The sequence below is a fragment of the Poecile atricapillus genome, chromosome 14 (genome assembly GCF_030490865.1).
Source record: "Poecile atricapillus isolate bPoeAtr1 chromosome 14, bPoeAtr1.hap1, whole genome shotgun sequence".
Lineage (NCBI taxonomy): Eukaryota > Metazoa > Chordata > Aves > Passeriformes > Paridae > Poecile > Poecile atricapillus.
In genome coordinates, this window is record NC_081262.1 from 10,058,962 (window position 1) to 10,074,632 (window position 15,671).

Genomic DNA, 15,671 nt, shown 5'->3' on the forward strand with positions numbered 1-15,671 from the left:
TGCAAAATTCCATTCATGATCTGTTTCAGTCCATGTCCTTTGAATCCAAGTCCTCTTTTTCTGTTATTTTAGGCCCAGCTTTCATGCTAGAAAGCATCCTGTGTCTAGTACTGTGCATAATTAATACAGGTAGAACAAGTTCTAATGCAAAATGTATTTCAGATCAGAAACATTACAGAAGTGGTGGACCTTTGCAGGTTTTGATGCATTTTATTTTCCTCATTGGGACATTCTGGTGTTTTTTCCTCAATGACTCACAAGTAGCCCTATCAGTGTTACACAATGGAAACAAGCACTGCCTTCCAAAACCAGTAATATTTGACGTTAGGAGTAGACAAAGCTCATTTAGAAATCTTAAAAAACCACAAACCCTCAAATGTGTCAAGAATAGGAATTTAAAAAAAGCTGCAAATAAAATTCAGGATATGATTTCAAAGCTAATCTGAGAGAAACCCCTTCAAAATTCTTAGAAGAGAGGTATCGTTATTCTTGGGGGCTTTGACTATTTCAATGGAACTAGCTTCCTATCCATACAAAAAAGCACCATTCATAAAAGATGTTTGACTTGCTAAGCTTTAGCTTTGATGTTCCCCAAAGCAATATAAAATACCTGCATGCAAAATTTTTTTGGCCTAAATGAAAGGTACAAGCACTTTTGAAACCTTTAAGACAACCAGCAAACAGGATTTTCTACAAAAATGTTTTTCCAGCTGAGAAAAATATGATAAGTGTGACAACATAAACATTTTAAGAAACAATACATGGCTAAAACCCATCTGCCAGGCAGAGGAAGTCAAAGACTGCCTGAGGGGTTTAAGAATACCAGATTATTCAAGTACTGATAAATAAAAATAAAATTAAAAAATTAGGGGAAAAAAAGACATGCTGATGGACTAAGACTTTTCTTGCACAGAAACTATTAAGCAATACTTCTTACAAAATAAAAATTGTTTGATTGTCTAGATTTGAAATAAAAGTATTCTTTAATACAATGGCTGGCTATCAATGACAGTGATTCTATCAACAAGATGTTGTTTTAAGAAATGTAATACTTGCACCATTTTTCTAAAAATGGGAGAGAAGCTATGTGAGCAAGCTGTAAAATCAACCAATTGATTCTAGATTATAAAAAAATGTATAAGATATGTATTGTTTAAGATGTATCTGTATTTTTGGCATAGATCTATATTCTCTAAGAATGTATTATTAAGACTGTACAGATGTTCACATCTCTAAGACTGACTGTTTTCCTTCAGGGTAACTATCCATCTTACCAAATCTAACAGAAATCACATAAAGCCAGAATTGCAAATTACTGATGTCTTGCCTACACAAGAAGTGGGAATACCTGCATGGAAGTGACTACCTCCTTAAGAAAGATTTCAAAGAGTCTTCCTTCCAACAGTAAGGAGCATTATTCCATCTCCAGTAGCTGATACTGACATCCAGCCTGATGGCCCAACACTTACTTAATTTCTTTCTGCATTAAGAAAATTCAGAATTTTATTTCTTACACATGAATACAGTGCTACTATCCATGTATGAACATCCTCAGAGCTCATGCTTTTGATTAGAAATAAAAACTTTATGAAATCTATAATCGTAAATTTTTAATCTTCATTCACTGCTCTTGGAATCTGGTTCAAACTGAAACCCACAGAAATGGCTTAATATTTAATGAGCTTTATAGACCACAAAAATGTGATGTAACCATTTCAGTTGTCTTCACTGACTCTCTGTATAGGGACAAGTGCCATAACAGATGTGCTCCTCTACTCTTAAAATGAAAAATGACATGATAAATTGCTTCTTAGTGGAAACTGAATCAGAACAGTTATTGAACTATCCAAAGAGGGACAAGAAAAATAAAAAGACAAAGTATATTACCAGAAAATTCAGCAAGTAACCACATTTATCATTGAGGAATCAACTCTGCCAGCAGCAGGTTTTGGAGAAAGCCCAATTTTCCACTGAAAATAATTTCAACAGACCTGCTATTAGACTATTACTTACATGAATGACAGACTACAAAGTTCTTCCAAAACAGAAGGTTAGACTTGTGGATATGAAACTGGCAAAACATACTGGTGGTAAAAATAGACCTAAAACAATAGGAAACACTGCAAGAAGGAAGAAAAAAAATCAAGCAATCCTGAGAAAACTGTTGATTGAAAGTCTCAATAATATGAAGAAGAAATTAAAATTCGTATGCACTTCAAAACAGAAGAATGATCAAAATTCCAGAAAACAAAGTAGATGCGACAAAATTATCAACATGAGTAGGAAATAATTTACTGGAGTTTGTCTTGGAATTTGTTGAGTTTGTAACCTGTATTGCTTCCTGGCATCTTTGTTGGTAAGGAACTACCCTGTATTTAATCATAGTGGTGTTGTTACTGTTGAATTGCCAAAAACCAGGGAGGAGTCCTACTATGGTAGAACTGCTAGAGTTACGATGTAGAACTGTGACTGTAATTCTTTACTTGATATTACACATTTTCAAAAAATCTACTCCTGACCTAGTTAGGTTTACAGCCAGACATGAGTTTTACTTTATATACAGAAAAATGAGGCAACAAGGTGAAAGGTTTGATCTTAAAAGTTTCTGTGACACCCCTCACCTACATGTTGAACAGTTTTGGCCGCCTTGTGCACTGAATTAACAGTTTTATGCTTAGAACATTTGTAGGACCAGGGCCATGCAAAAGTAAGTCTATTTATGACGTAGCATGAATGAAAATGTTTTAAGGGATATCTGTCATCCTTTCATCCTCTCAGCCTTGGAGAGAAGACTGTAATTTCAGTACTTTTTTGCACTATGTATCATTAGTAAGTCTTCCTATTAGAGCAGGACTGGAGAGATTCTTCTTGAGAGGGTATTAAATGACATATATTTCAGAGTTCCAACACAGAAAGCTATATATTCAGCAAAATACTGAAAATTTCCCTGTTCAAGTTAATAATGAAGGTATAATAGAGAACATTTTCCTATCTCATGAGTTTGGATTTGGATTTCACCAAGGAGTTTATACAAAATATTGCAACTGATCACTTGTAACTAGGACAGACATTTTTCATATCTTCCTTGCATCACAAAAAAAAAAATTCACTTTATTATTAATTTGGAGAGTTTTAAAACTTGCTTCCATGAAGTCAACAGGAATTTTGCTCAGAACACTGAATGGGTGGGAAGAGGACTGTTCTCCACACTTCACTCTCCCCTGCTAATAGAATTAGTGATTACGCTTTTTTATTTTGGACTGGAATTTTCCATGTAACAAAAGTATAGGAAGGAAGGAAGGCTGACAAACAGAAACAAGAACATAAAAGCATATACTTTATATAAAGGTGTAAAACAACATAAATTAAATTAAAGTAAACAATCTGTGATTGATTATAAAATTAGAATTTTTCTCATGAACCAGATTCCCCACTAATGTAAACGAACAGTTTGCTCAGTGTGCAAAAATATTCAGAGCCCACTGTCAGTTCATCTGCATTGACTTATTTTAAACCACCCTGTAATGGCACTTTATAGACATAATTTCAAAATAAATCTCTTACCAAGGCGATACTTCTGTTTTATGTAATCATATCCCTTTTACAACTAATTTACCAAACTTATAACAATATTTAATTCAAAATATGAAAGACAAAGAGGAGTATTTTAAAGGTTTATGATTTTTAGATGAGGTAAAACACTTTATCACCAGAGCAGCTGTCAGAGCCAAACCTCAGCTCTCAGCAAAATGGGCTGTAATAACCACCTATTAGCAGCAGTGTCAAGAGGTGACTGCTCCTGACACAGCTTCCTAGACGGTGCTCTGTCTCATGCCAGCCTACAAAAGGAAAATGAAAAACCCGATATTTTCCTGTTGGCTGACCCTTTCCTCCCACAGCTTCCTTTCTGAATAAAATTTTGACACGAACGGTTTTTAAAAAATAATAAGGGGCGGTGCCAAGGAAGGAAGGAAGGAAGGAAGGAAGGAAGGAAGAGTGATGTGCGCCAGTACACTTCTGCTTACCTTTACAGACTCTGGAGGCTGCTTATATCCCGACTCCCATGGTAGGTAACTCACTGAAGATCTTTACTGAAGACTAAAGAAATCCCACTGATGCTCTCTCTGGCTCCTAGGGCAGTAAGCAGGAGAGTCCTTAGACAATGCTCACCAACACAAACCCCTGCATCGCCCATGGGGAACAATCCCACTTCTACACCCGGCTCTCCATGATCCCTGTGGCAAAGGGAGCACCCAGCACTGGACCCAAGAACAAGGAGCAAGCAAGAATCAGCAGAAAACATGCAGAAATATCAGATGTCTCGGGGCTCTTTTCCAGAGACTTCAAACCACCTCGTTCCCCTTCACTACGCTGCTTGAGGCCAGCTCAGCCCTCACCTTCCAGTCTCCTCCCGCTCTCCCCCGCTTCTCTTTATAACCCCCAGAGGAGTCTTTAACCCTCACAAAAGAGTCAAGGGCTCTGCAGACATTTTCTGGCTCTTGCAGACCTCAAAACACGACCCCAACCGGAACGAGCCCAAGTGACTCGGCCCAGGCTCCTCTCACTCCCGCCGCCCAGGCGACCCCCGACAGCCTCCGGGCAAGTCGCTTTAGGGGCCTCGGCGCTGCGGGGCCGCGCCGTGCGGGACCTGCCGGGGAGGGAGCACCGCAAAGGGCAGGCAGGAGACTCAGCTCCGCAGCACGGCCCGGCCGGGGCGCTCAGGGGGACGGGCAGCGCGGCGCCGGCCGCGACCCTGTGGCGCGGGGGTGTTGGCGGAGGGGCCGGGCGGGGCCGCCTCCCCTCCGTGGGTCACATGAGAGGGGCGGGCGGCTGGGCCGAGGCGGTGGTGGCTGCCGGGGCTGAGGCTGGGTTGGGCGGGGAGGGACGGGGCGGCGGAGTGCAGCGACAGAGAGCGGCGGCGGTGGTAGTAGCAGAAGAGAAGGAAGAAGAAGAGAAGAAGGAGAAAGACGAGAAGGAGCAGGAGCGGCCGCGAGGCGCCGAGCGAGTGGAACGAGCCCCGGGCCTCCCTGAGCCGCGGCTGCCGCGGAGCGCCCTGCCCGCGGTCCCAACATGGACGAAGAGGGTGGTGGAGGTGGCGGCGGTGAGTGCGGGCTCGTGCGGGTGGAACGCGGCCCCTCAGCCGGCGCTGCGGGCGGCAGGACGGCAGGAGCCCCTGAGAGCGGCTGCGGCTGCGGCCCCTGCCGCCGGTGCTGCCCCGTCCTGCCCGGCGCCCCCGAGCCGAGCCGCTGTGTCGGCGCTACCGAGCAGTGCCCCGGCGGGCGGACAGGGGCCGGGCCACAATGGGGGCTCTGTGTCCCGCGGCCGGGGAGGCTCTGGCGGGGGCGCGGCGGGTCCGGGCGCTCCCGGGGGCGGCAGGGCAGGGCAGGCGGGTCCCGGCCCCGCCGCCGTGACAGCCCCGTGCTCGCTGCTGCAGCTGCTCCTCCACTGCGAGAGGGGAAGGGGCAAAATACAAAAAAGTACGCGTCTGGCGGTGTAGGAGCGGAGAAAAGAGTAATTAAGCTCTGCGAGGGCTCTGTTTGTGTGTGTCATCTTAATGGAGGCTCGGTGATAATCACGGGGTGGTTTAGCCAGTTTAAACAAGGTGAACTGTTTCCAAAGGCAGCGGCGTTAATCATGCCAGATACTACTTTTAGAAAACCCGGATTCGCATGTTGGGGAAGCTTTTATTTGTATTTTTTTATCTTTCGAAGACCGGCTTGCGCGCTGCCCCAGTTTAAGGCACTGCAGACGTGCCACACGCTTCCCTCCTTTAATTTATAATATGTTTTGTGAGTGCGTGTGTAAAGCTGCTGCCTGAAATAACCAGTTCTTGTGTATCATCAGCGATAATGGTGGCTGAGCAGGAGCTGATCCTGCCCTGAGGCAGAGGCATCGACTTCGTGGCCTGCCCTGTATTCAGTGTGTCTGTGACCGTCTGTGCCGTGGTGGTGCAGAATGGAGCCATGAGAATATATCTTAAACCAAATGCTAAACAGGCGGCCTTTGAATGCATTGGCTGATCTCTAAATAGGTAAAGTAAGGGCTAAGCATTGTATGATTAATAGTTGCGCGGCACTTGCTAATTTTAAATATAATTACCCAGAACTCGGAAATCAAGAGGGTGTGGTATTTGTTTTGACAACTTGAAAAAATAATGCTGTGATGAATCAGAAAAATAATTCTTCAAGCAGTGGGTTGGAAATGTGGCCATTTCTCAGCAGGCATTTCTGCTTGTTTTGACAGTGATAGACTTAACTCTTAAAAAAAACCAGGAATCTGAAAAAGGAAAGCAAAAGACAAAGCAAGCCAGTCCTGAAAAGTTATTATTTGAAGCAGTTGAACACTGTAATTGTAAAGAGCAGAAAGCTAATCTAATTCAAAATATGTTATTTTCACAGTATTACAGACATGCATCTGTAGTTAGGGGAAATGTACATGCTTGTTACATGCACTAATCCTGTGTAATATAGTACTTAATTATGTGCAAAATGTAAACTAGAAAGTGGACATACTGCTGAATTAATCTTTCATAAGGTGTTAAGCATTTCAAAGTTGGATTTTCATGGGAGGACAAATACTCAGGACCTGGGGACAACACAGTCTGTACTTAGCTAAGTGCTGATTTTATATGTGAAGCCAGAGTTGTACCTCTAGCATGCAAGTGAAACTAATATCACTTTAATAAACACGTTGCTTTTTTGGGGCAAACTACAGTATACTGTATTTTCAGCTTTGTTGTAAAACAATCACAGACAAGTAAGACTGGAATTTGCTTTTGCAGTTGGTGTATAAGACATTTTACTACGACTTCTTCTAAGTATGGCACTTTATTCTTAAATAGAGACTCAGTCTCTCTTTTTCTAAGGGATTGCTGTCAATTTAGAGCACCAGGATTAGTTAGGTCATTTCTAGTTAATGAATTGGCAAGTTGTTATTTTGTTTGGGTTTTTTTTCCCCCTTTTTTATTTAATGACATGAAACATGTGGATTTGACAGCCTGTTTTAAACTCTTTATTGCTGCTGAGTAATGAGACTTGTGATACCTGAGCAATGAGACTCCCTTGGAGCCTCACCAGGGCAGGCCAGTGTTTTGAACTTATGCAGGACATTATAAATCCTCATAGAATTGACATTATTGAGTGGGAAGCTCTTACAGCTAAGCTTATCAGTGTGCACAGGTACTTTAGGAAGTATGCAAAATTATTTAAGGACTGCACAGAGTCACCCTAATTAGAGACTTGAACTAGATAAGCATGTAAATATCTAGGACATTAGAGTGTGATTCAGAAGGTAAGCTGCTATTCCCAGTTCAGCTCTGCCTGCTGCGCTGCTCTTCAGTTTGATTTGCATCCTATGCTTCAGTTCTCTTATTTGTCAAATGGGGTCAGTTGTTTCACCACCTCTGATAAAAACTGTGAATGAAAACAGAGCTGTGTAAAGTTGGAATTTATTATCTTAGAAGCACTTGATGGAAGAGAAATGCTAATTAACAGAATTGTTTTCAGTACCTCCCTTTCTTTTGTATGTGGAGCCCTGAACAGGGCCGTGCATGTATGTTATACAATCCACTTCCACACAAGCCTCCCATTGATTTCAGCAATGCATGGATTATTGATGCGATATGATCCGAGTCAGTTGGTGTTTGGCTCAACTTTCTTTTGTCCTGATTAAAATATCTCTGTGGTTTGCTTGGTCCAGGAAATTTCTCCTCCTCCCTCTCCCCACTTGGTTTAAAACTACATCTTGTGTGATTTGAGTGGTTGTTTTCACAGACTCGCAGTTAGGTGGTGGCGGTGCCAGTGGCCGGGACCCTCGCGTTCAATAGTGCTTTTGGTGTGATCACACAGTGAGTGAGTGATCCTCTGTGAAAGGTCAGAATGTATAAACAGTCAGTGCTGCAGGCACAGGATAGAACTCCTGTTTGTTTTCTGAATTTGACTAGTCATCCAGCAGCTTTTCAGTACCCCCCATTCAGTTCTGTGCCATTTCTCTAGAAAAAGACTCCAAGATTGGGTACTTACCAGCTTCTGTAAGTTTGTTTTACACTGTCTCTACAAAGGGCTCTAAACAGACATGCCAGAAGGTTAAAGTCCTGCTTCTACATGACAAATAGACCAAATTATAGCACTAATTAGGGCATTGAGGTTTTCCTACTGTTCCCCAAATTCTGTGCTTTATTTCTAAATGTTGAAGCTCTTCTGGGATAGAGCAGTTGGGTTGCCAAGCTCTGTTAGTTGCTGGCTGCACTTGCCAGCGATGGTGCCAGGTAGCAGGTTGGGTCTGTGATGAGGACAGAATGTAGACAGTCCTTCATTAGGAGAGGCACCAAGAGACCAGATCGTCGCACAGAGGACTCAGGAGAGTGGATTTGTTGCCAAACCAGACTTAGCAGGATGACTTCTGTTCTTCTGCAGGGCAAAACAGTTACCTGCTTATAGGTAAAAGCTGTTAAATGTAACAAATGACCCACATTTTTTCGTAGAAAAAAAGTTTTAAAATTGATTAAAAATATATATTCCATATTTTAGATGTGAGCAGCCTCATCTCTTTTTTCATGTTGTAATGTCTTTCAAAGGTAAACCTTAATGATAGCAGAGGACATGAAGCTTCCTTATGGTTATAGACATTTGCTTTGCATTTAAGACTAGTTCTGCATGTTTTCTTATTTTATGAGTTTCTTTTATTATAAACAAATGTGTTTTAGCACAGAAAAACGTTAAATATGTTTCACTCCCTACTCATCAAATTGGATAACTTGTACCAGTAGTTTTAAATAAAAGTTGTCCCGAAAGTCCTTCAGAGGAGGGATTGTAGTTTTAAATAGCACTTTGGGGAAATCCCAAGAATATAAAATTGCACCTGAGTGTTGGACTGACCACTAAGCTTGGTTCTAGGGAGTGAAAAAGAGCAGATACAGAGATAGTCTATTTATGTAATTCAGTTTTTTGTGTTCTTTTGCCAGCCAGCAGAACTGCATGCTGAGTCTCTTTTTTTTTGCTAAACAGATATTTCTTCATGCTAAACTAATCTCTTATTTCTTTGGATTACCTGTCAGCTCAGTAGGATCTTAATTTTAAGCCCAAAACCATTTAAATCTGTTGTCACTGCAGTAAAAAATGTAATAATAAAGCATTATCAATTATGTTGTACATATTAGTTATTTTTGGTGGTAGCAGAAAATGTGCTTGTTAATTGCAGTAACTTGTTAAGTTTTCTTTTAGCCTAATGTTTGATATTTTTAGCTGTAATTTGGAAGAAAATGTGAAAATTTTGCTGATAGTTTCCAGAGGTGGTTGCTTGCCAAACCTGATGTATTGTTATATAATGGTATTTGGTGACATGCTCAGCAATGTAAGCACACTGTGGATTCAGGGAAGCAGTGTGCCTGTAACAGCATCTGTCTGTGCTGTTGCAGCTGGGAAAGAAAGCTGTGGGATTTACAGGCAGGAACAGGGTGCATTTTGCAGAACGACTGGGAATCACCATAATAGCTACGCAAAAGTGGGCTCCCTGTGGGCCACTGTTACCAAATGGATATTGCAATTTTTTAATATCACTGGAGTTCTAAGAGCTTTCACCAATTTAAGGGCTGCAGAAGGTGAGACAACACAGTGATTTTCCAGATATGTTCTGCAGTTCACATCAAATTTTTCAATCCCATCATATTTATTGCTTCCCCTTCTTTCGTTTTAGGATTTTGAATGCTTTTTCAAGGGAAAATAAAAAACAATGCTTTACTCTATTTTCTTCCCTTTACAAGGGTGTGTGGTGATAGGACAAGGGGTAATGGCTTTAAACTGAAAGAGGGTGGATTTAGATTAGATTTTAGGAAGACACTCTTCATTATGAGCATGGTGAGACACTGGTACAGATTTCCTAGAGAAGCTGTGGCTTTCCCATCGCTGGCAGTGTCCAAAGCCAGGTTGGATGTGGCTTAGAGCAACCTGGGATAGTGGAAGGTGTCCCTGCCCATGGCAGGGGAGTAGAATGAAAAGAGTTTTGAGGTCCCTTTCAACCCAAACCATTCTATGATTCTGCTTGCCATCTTTTCGTCCTACAAGTCTCTCTTTACTGGTCCAATAAAGGTTTAAAAGCTTTAGAATGTTTCACTTAAGCTGTAGCACCATCCTACCTGTTGCAGTCTTTTGCCCCATTATTTTCCCCCTCCCAGTGCAAAAATGGTTTGGTCTGATTCTTTATACACCCCATTTTTGAATCCAAGGCCAGCATTTGAACTACCACTCATCTCTTCTCCTTGTTGGAAGTCATTGAACAAGCTGTTTGCAGTCACTCTCTGAATTCAGAGGACCTCCTTGAAGTTTATCCTGGGTCCTTTCCACACTTGTCCTGACCCCTTGTACTCAGTACATTCTCTTCCTCCTCTTTGTACTGCCAGCTGCCTCTAGTACTGTTTACTATATTTTTGTTTTTGAAATCTTGCCTTTTTTTTTTTTTTTTTTTTTTTTAATTTCTTTGACTGTTCTCCTCCCCCTGTCTTACTAGCCTTTTCATTTGGAAGATGATCTTTCTATTTCCAGCTTTTTTGGTGAAGATTTGCAGGACCCCTGTGCTTGCTTTAACGCTCTCTTCCTCTCTACATTTTGTTTCTGAATAACCAAATTTGCAAATAAGAGTGGAACTATCGTATTTAAACTGATGACTCACAGCATATACTCTGTGTGCTCGGGATCCAGTACCATCTGTCCCAGCTAAAATGCTGGCTTGTTTGACATCTTAAGATTCCATAATTGTCATCTTAAGCTTAATGAGTCTGAAACAGAGCTCTTAATGTTGTTTCCACCCACTTCCTCTTTTTGATGTCTTTGGACACACGCTGGCATCCTGAGTGGTTATTGACAAGTAAATAGTGAGATGTTGTTATTTATTGCTTCTTAAAAAATAGTCTCTAGAGAAGTTGTAGTAAAAATGGCAATGAAAGAGCAATGCAAGAGTACTGACATAGTTTTGAAATAAGTTATGTTCTCCTATGCAATGTTCATTTTCCTGTTTAAATGCACAAATAGATTTAACATTGTTATGGGATCACATTTTCTGTAGACTTCTGCATGGGACCAGTCAGCCCACAGGGGTTAGCATTTTGTGGTGATTGAGTGAATCTATATGGATTTTTCCCTCTTTTTAAAGTAATGTGATAGGTAATGATTTCTTTTTCACTTTCTCTCCCTGCAGTTAATGAGTATTTAAACATGTATGAAAGGATTGCACTAATTTTAGTGAGGAGCTTGGACCTAATGACCACGTGCTTCATTCACAGAGGATAAAAATAAATCCTTTGCAGCTGGATTGTTAGGAAAACCTGTCAATGTATAGAACTCTGAGGCAGGGATCCCAGGGAAGTGAAGAACATGTGGTGTTTTACTTTGTTTTATAGAAGAAAAAAAGAAGTTCTGTGAACAGATGTGCTGTTGGCATTTCTGACTTCTTCACTGCGCATTCTTTTAGAGCAATATATTGTACCGGAAAGGTATATGAATGAGGTAGTAAGAGTCTATTTATTTATGTCATTTGTATAATTTTAACATCTAGCAAATGGTTTTTAATTGCATATGACTTCCTTCTTTTAATTTCAACAATTTCATGGGAAAACTTTAGTATTGCAAATTTTTTTGGACAGCAGTGTTTCCTCTTAGTGGGATAGACATACAAAATCTGCTAGAAAGCCATGTGTTTTGTGGTCCTCTGAGATTTGCCTGAAGAAGGAAATGGCTTGACCTATTTGGTTGCTATGAAGTAAAAACATTCTTGTTCTCTTTTTTTTTTTTTGTGAACATCTGTGTCACATTTATTTAATTACTTTCTGAGGTTCTTTAAGCACATTATTTGTTAATACGAAGTTTTATTTAAAGAAAGTAAAGTGATACATAGCTGCTTCCACAATTTCATTGAATTTCTGATATCTGCTTTTAAATAGGTATGATTTAAGTGGGTAGGTTTTCCAGTCAAAGTCGACATGTTGAAAGCCAAACATGAATGTTATGTAGTATTTCACGGGAAAAAAAGTATGTTTGACAAATTCAGTAGGATCTCATGGAGTTAACAGGAAATGTTGCATGCTGGAACCTTGGAAAATCTATAATTTGAAGATGTTTTGATATAATTTTTCAACAGCTTGGCCTTCTTAGTGTGGTTTTAGTGATTAGACTCATTTTCACATGTTTATTATAAAAAGGAAATAGTTATCTTATGCCATTTGTATGGAAGAATTGAAACTGATTCTGTTATTTAGCAGCATAATGGAAATTGTCCCAATGAAGATAGATTTTATTGATTTTACTAACAATTCTTCTGAATTCCTTAAGAAAATTCTTCAACAAGAATCTAAGATGAGTCCATTTGTGAAGTTGAATCTGAATTCAGATCTAGCTTTTGCTGTCATGCCCAAGAGGTTGGTTGGATTTTTTGATGTAAGTTCTTAATGAGAAAAGGAGAAAAAGGAGAAACCAGTGTTGATTTTGAGATGAAATAGATTGTCTTACCAAAACAAGAAAGCTGTGTGAAAATGATGAACTGTGAGTCTACCGATCTCAGAGTATGGAAGAGGCTAACAGTAACTGTGGGAATTAGTTTTGGTGGCTCTTCTATCCAGCTGCTAGTTCTCACACAGCTTGTAGGAACATCTTCTGCTCAGTCAAATTAGATGGAAATTGAGTGCTGAGCAAGGTATACTTTGGCAGAAGGAGCTCATGGGTAGGAAACAAATGTGGCCAATGTCTCCTGTGCTCACGCTTTTTCTCACACACATGCATGCACAAAAAAAGGCTGAAAAAATTAGCATATGCAAGTAAGGGAACTGCCTCACACTGTTTTGTCTAAGAGGAACTGTGAGATGTAATCTCTTAATGAGTCACCTCTGAAGTTTATATACAGCTGCCTCATTAGTGTAACTTCTAGAGTGCAGATTTTAATTTTTTTTGTTTTAATATAGGATCCATATTGCAAAATATCAATGATGCTGTTTTCTTGTTGAGTTCCAAGTATTCAAGTGTCTATTTGCTGTTACATTTTTGCTTTCATGTACTGTAGATATCATGTTCCTTAATAAGGTCCTTGTTTAGCTCACAATCAGTGTTGTCTATAGTCAAATTCTGACATAAACAGATCTCATTGCCTTGCTTACAAGAGAGGGGGAATTCTCAAAAGGGGTATTTGTAGTTCCATTAGTTACTATAAAATAAGGAATTATGGTTGCTTGAGGCTGTGTTCCTTATATTCAGCAGTCAGATTCCAAGTAAGTTTTTTTCTTTTTTGTCTTTCTTACTCAAGTAAGTTTGTCCTAATGAACTTCCTGCCCAGTCATTCTGTCGCACTGAGGAGGAATTTTCCCACCAGGCCATGTACTCCAAGTACAACTTTGACCACTTGCAAATGAAATTTTTGAATTTGTAAAGCTCCTGCATGTTTTTGTTCCACTGTTGTAGCTGCATAGCCAGGGGATGTGGAGGAAAGGTTTTTTCCCAGGGAGTTGAGGGTAAACCACAGTGACCGTAAGAAAAGATGGTGGCTCTGTTAAGGAGAAGCTCCATTCCCAGGGAAGAACTTTGCAAGTTAAATGCATTCTCTGACCATGAAAGTCCTCAGGTATACAGGACAGGGGCTGGGTCCTGCACAGGACCATTCTCAGTCTTTCTTGAGAGACCAGAAGGACTTGACCCCTCTCTTGTACATGTGCAGTGCTCCTCTGGCTCTGATCCAGATAGGAGCTGCTGTGTGCAAGCCCTGCATGCTGATGAGCCACTGTAGCAGATCTGGGAATAAATCTCTGGACTTTGCTGCATGGGGTAGGTCAATAGCATCTCTCTACTCCTTTGTGGTTCTCCTTTTACTGTTTTTGTAGTTTTGGTTCAATTTTTTAAATGTTCTTTTCTTTTAACTGAAAGGGTTCTGCTTGGTACCCACTCAAAACAAGCACTTTGCCTTTATTAGGCTGAAATAATCCTTGCTATAATCTTGTATTTTGTAAACCCGATACAGACTACTTGGGGAGTACTCACTTGGCATTTGGTATCTGTCAAGTAAATGCATAAATGAGTAGTCCTTATTATGGAAGCATGTGTTCATAGACTCAAAAGTAACTGTATTATAGACCTTTTATTTTACTTCCTCTTCTGCTATTCAGTTTTGACCTACTATACCCGTTTAGTCATTAAAATGATCATATAATGTTGTAGCAGCATTTTAAAGTAGCATCCAACATTCATCTGGGGACAGGGAGAGTATCTGTGCTTGTGTTCCCACCATCTCTTATCACAATTTCCAGTTTGCAGATCAACCATTTCATCAGAAGTTGAAACTGGTAGCCAAAGCACTCAAAGTTTAGAGAATTGGCTCTTGTGTCTAGGAGAACATTTGCAGTCACCGAAGGGAGCGATTTAAAAGTTCCAGGTATATGTGAGTAGTTTATTATTTGTGTAGATTTTGCTGATTAATTCTATAATCTCAGAATTCTGGGAATCTCAGGCTTAGTTTTAAGCCTGTATTATGTGTGATCAGCCTTTCTAGGCAGCTGACATTTCAGTTTGCTGTCCATGTTTTAGCAAGGATGGATGAATGGAGCATATGGATTTGATTATTTTTTTGGCTATAGGAAGTGGATTCTTTTGCATTAAATATAGTAACTTTCTTTTTTTAAATATCTGAGCGGAAGCTTCCCCACTCCCAGTGATTTTTTAATTTTTTTTTAATAAGAATACATGTAACTTTCTTTACTCTCATTTTATGCAATGTAAGCTGGAAAGACTGTAATATTTAGTCTTGGTCTTGTACCAATAAATGACATAGTATCATATGAATGTTTTAAAAGATTAGGTGATACTTTATAAGAGCAAACATAAAAAAAGACTGGTTTAAATCCTTCAGTTGTGAATTCACTGATATTCAAAGTAAAGAGAGTATGCATTATGTTATTGTTCTTATTCTGATGAAAACTTACTTATTTTCCTTTTGTGTCTTCTACCTGAGTAGTAAGCCTTGAAAAGTAACATGTTTTATGGAGGGGAAAGGTTGGGTGAAATTGGTAATCCAAATTAAATACAAATAATACTCTGAAGTTTATAGAGCCTGTGGGTGGGTGGACTTGGCAGATCAATCCGTTGTGGTATGTTAGACTTGAAAGAGCATATGGAGATGATTATTTTCTGGCATTTTGTAGTAAAAAGTTTTTGTAGAAGGAAGTTTTAATTTTTAATTTTTTTTTTCTTTAGAAATCAGGTGAAAAATAGGAAGAATGTCTTCTGCATTGAGTAGTAAAATAGTTTGTTCTAGCAGCGTGTGAAAAAACAATTTATTTGAAGGTAAACTGCTAAAAGAAATTCTCCTACTGTTTTCCTATTGGCTGTCTGGTTTTCTGGAGGCAGCCAAAGATCCTGCGCAGCTGGGACTAATACAGGATCCAGCTGTAACTTTTTTTTATTGTTGTTCAGATGTCCGGTGATGGTCAGATCTAAGTTATTGTGTGGAAATTCAGTAAAGGAAAAGGGTAGGGTGGGAAAAAAGTGACTCTCCATAAAAGTATTCCAGTAAAACCAACAGGAACTAGGAGTATCCATTTCAGAACTCTGCCATAAATCCCATCCTGAAATACTTAAACGCCTTCAGATTTTGCTGTAGACTTTAAGTCATCTAAGAGTTTTTGGTTAATTTTTTAAACAGAA

General features: G+C 39.9%; 1 protein-coding gene across 2 annotated transcripts in view; it reads left to right on the forward strand.

Moving 5' to 3' along the window:
- The first annotated feature begins 4,865 nt into the window (after positions 1–4,865).
- CYTH3 (cytohesin 3) overlaps positions 4,866–15,671 on the forward strand; it is a 48,664-nt gene continuing 37,858 nt past the window's right edge. The window contains exon 1 of one of the 2 annotated variants that reach the window (XM_058849587.1): positions 4,866–5,101. In XM_058849587.1, the coding sequence (XP_058705570.1) occupies positions 5,071–5,101 (31 nt within the window). In that variant the 5' untranslated portion in view covers positions 4,866–5,070. The remainder of the gene's footprint in view (positions 5,102–15,671) is intronic. The other variant, XM_058849585.1, reaches the window with a different exon arrangement.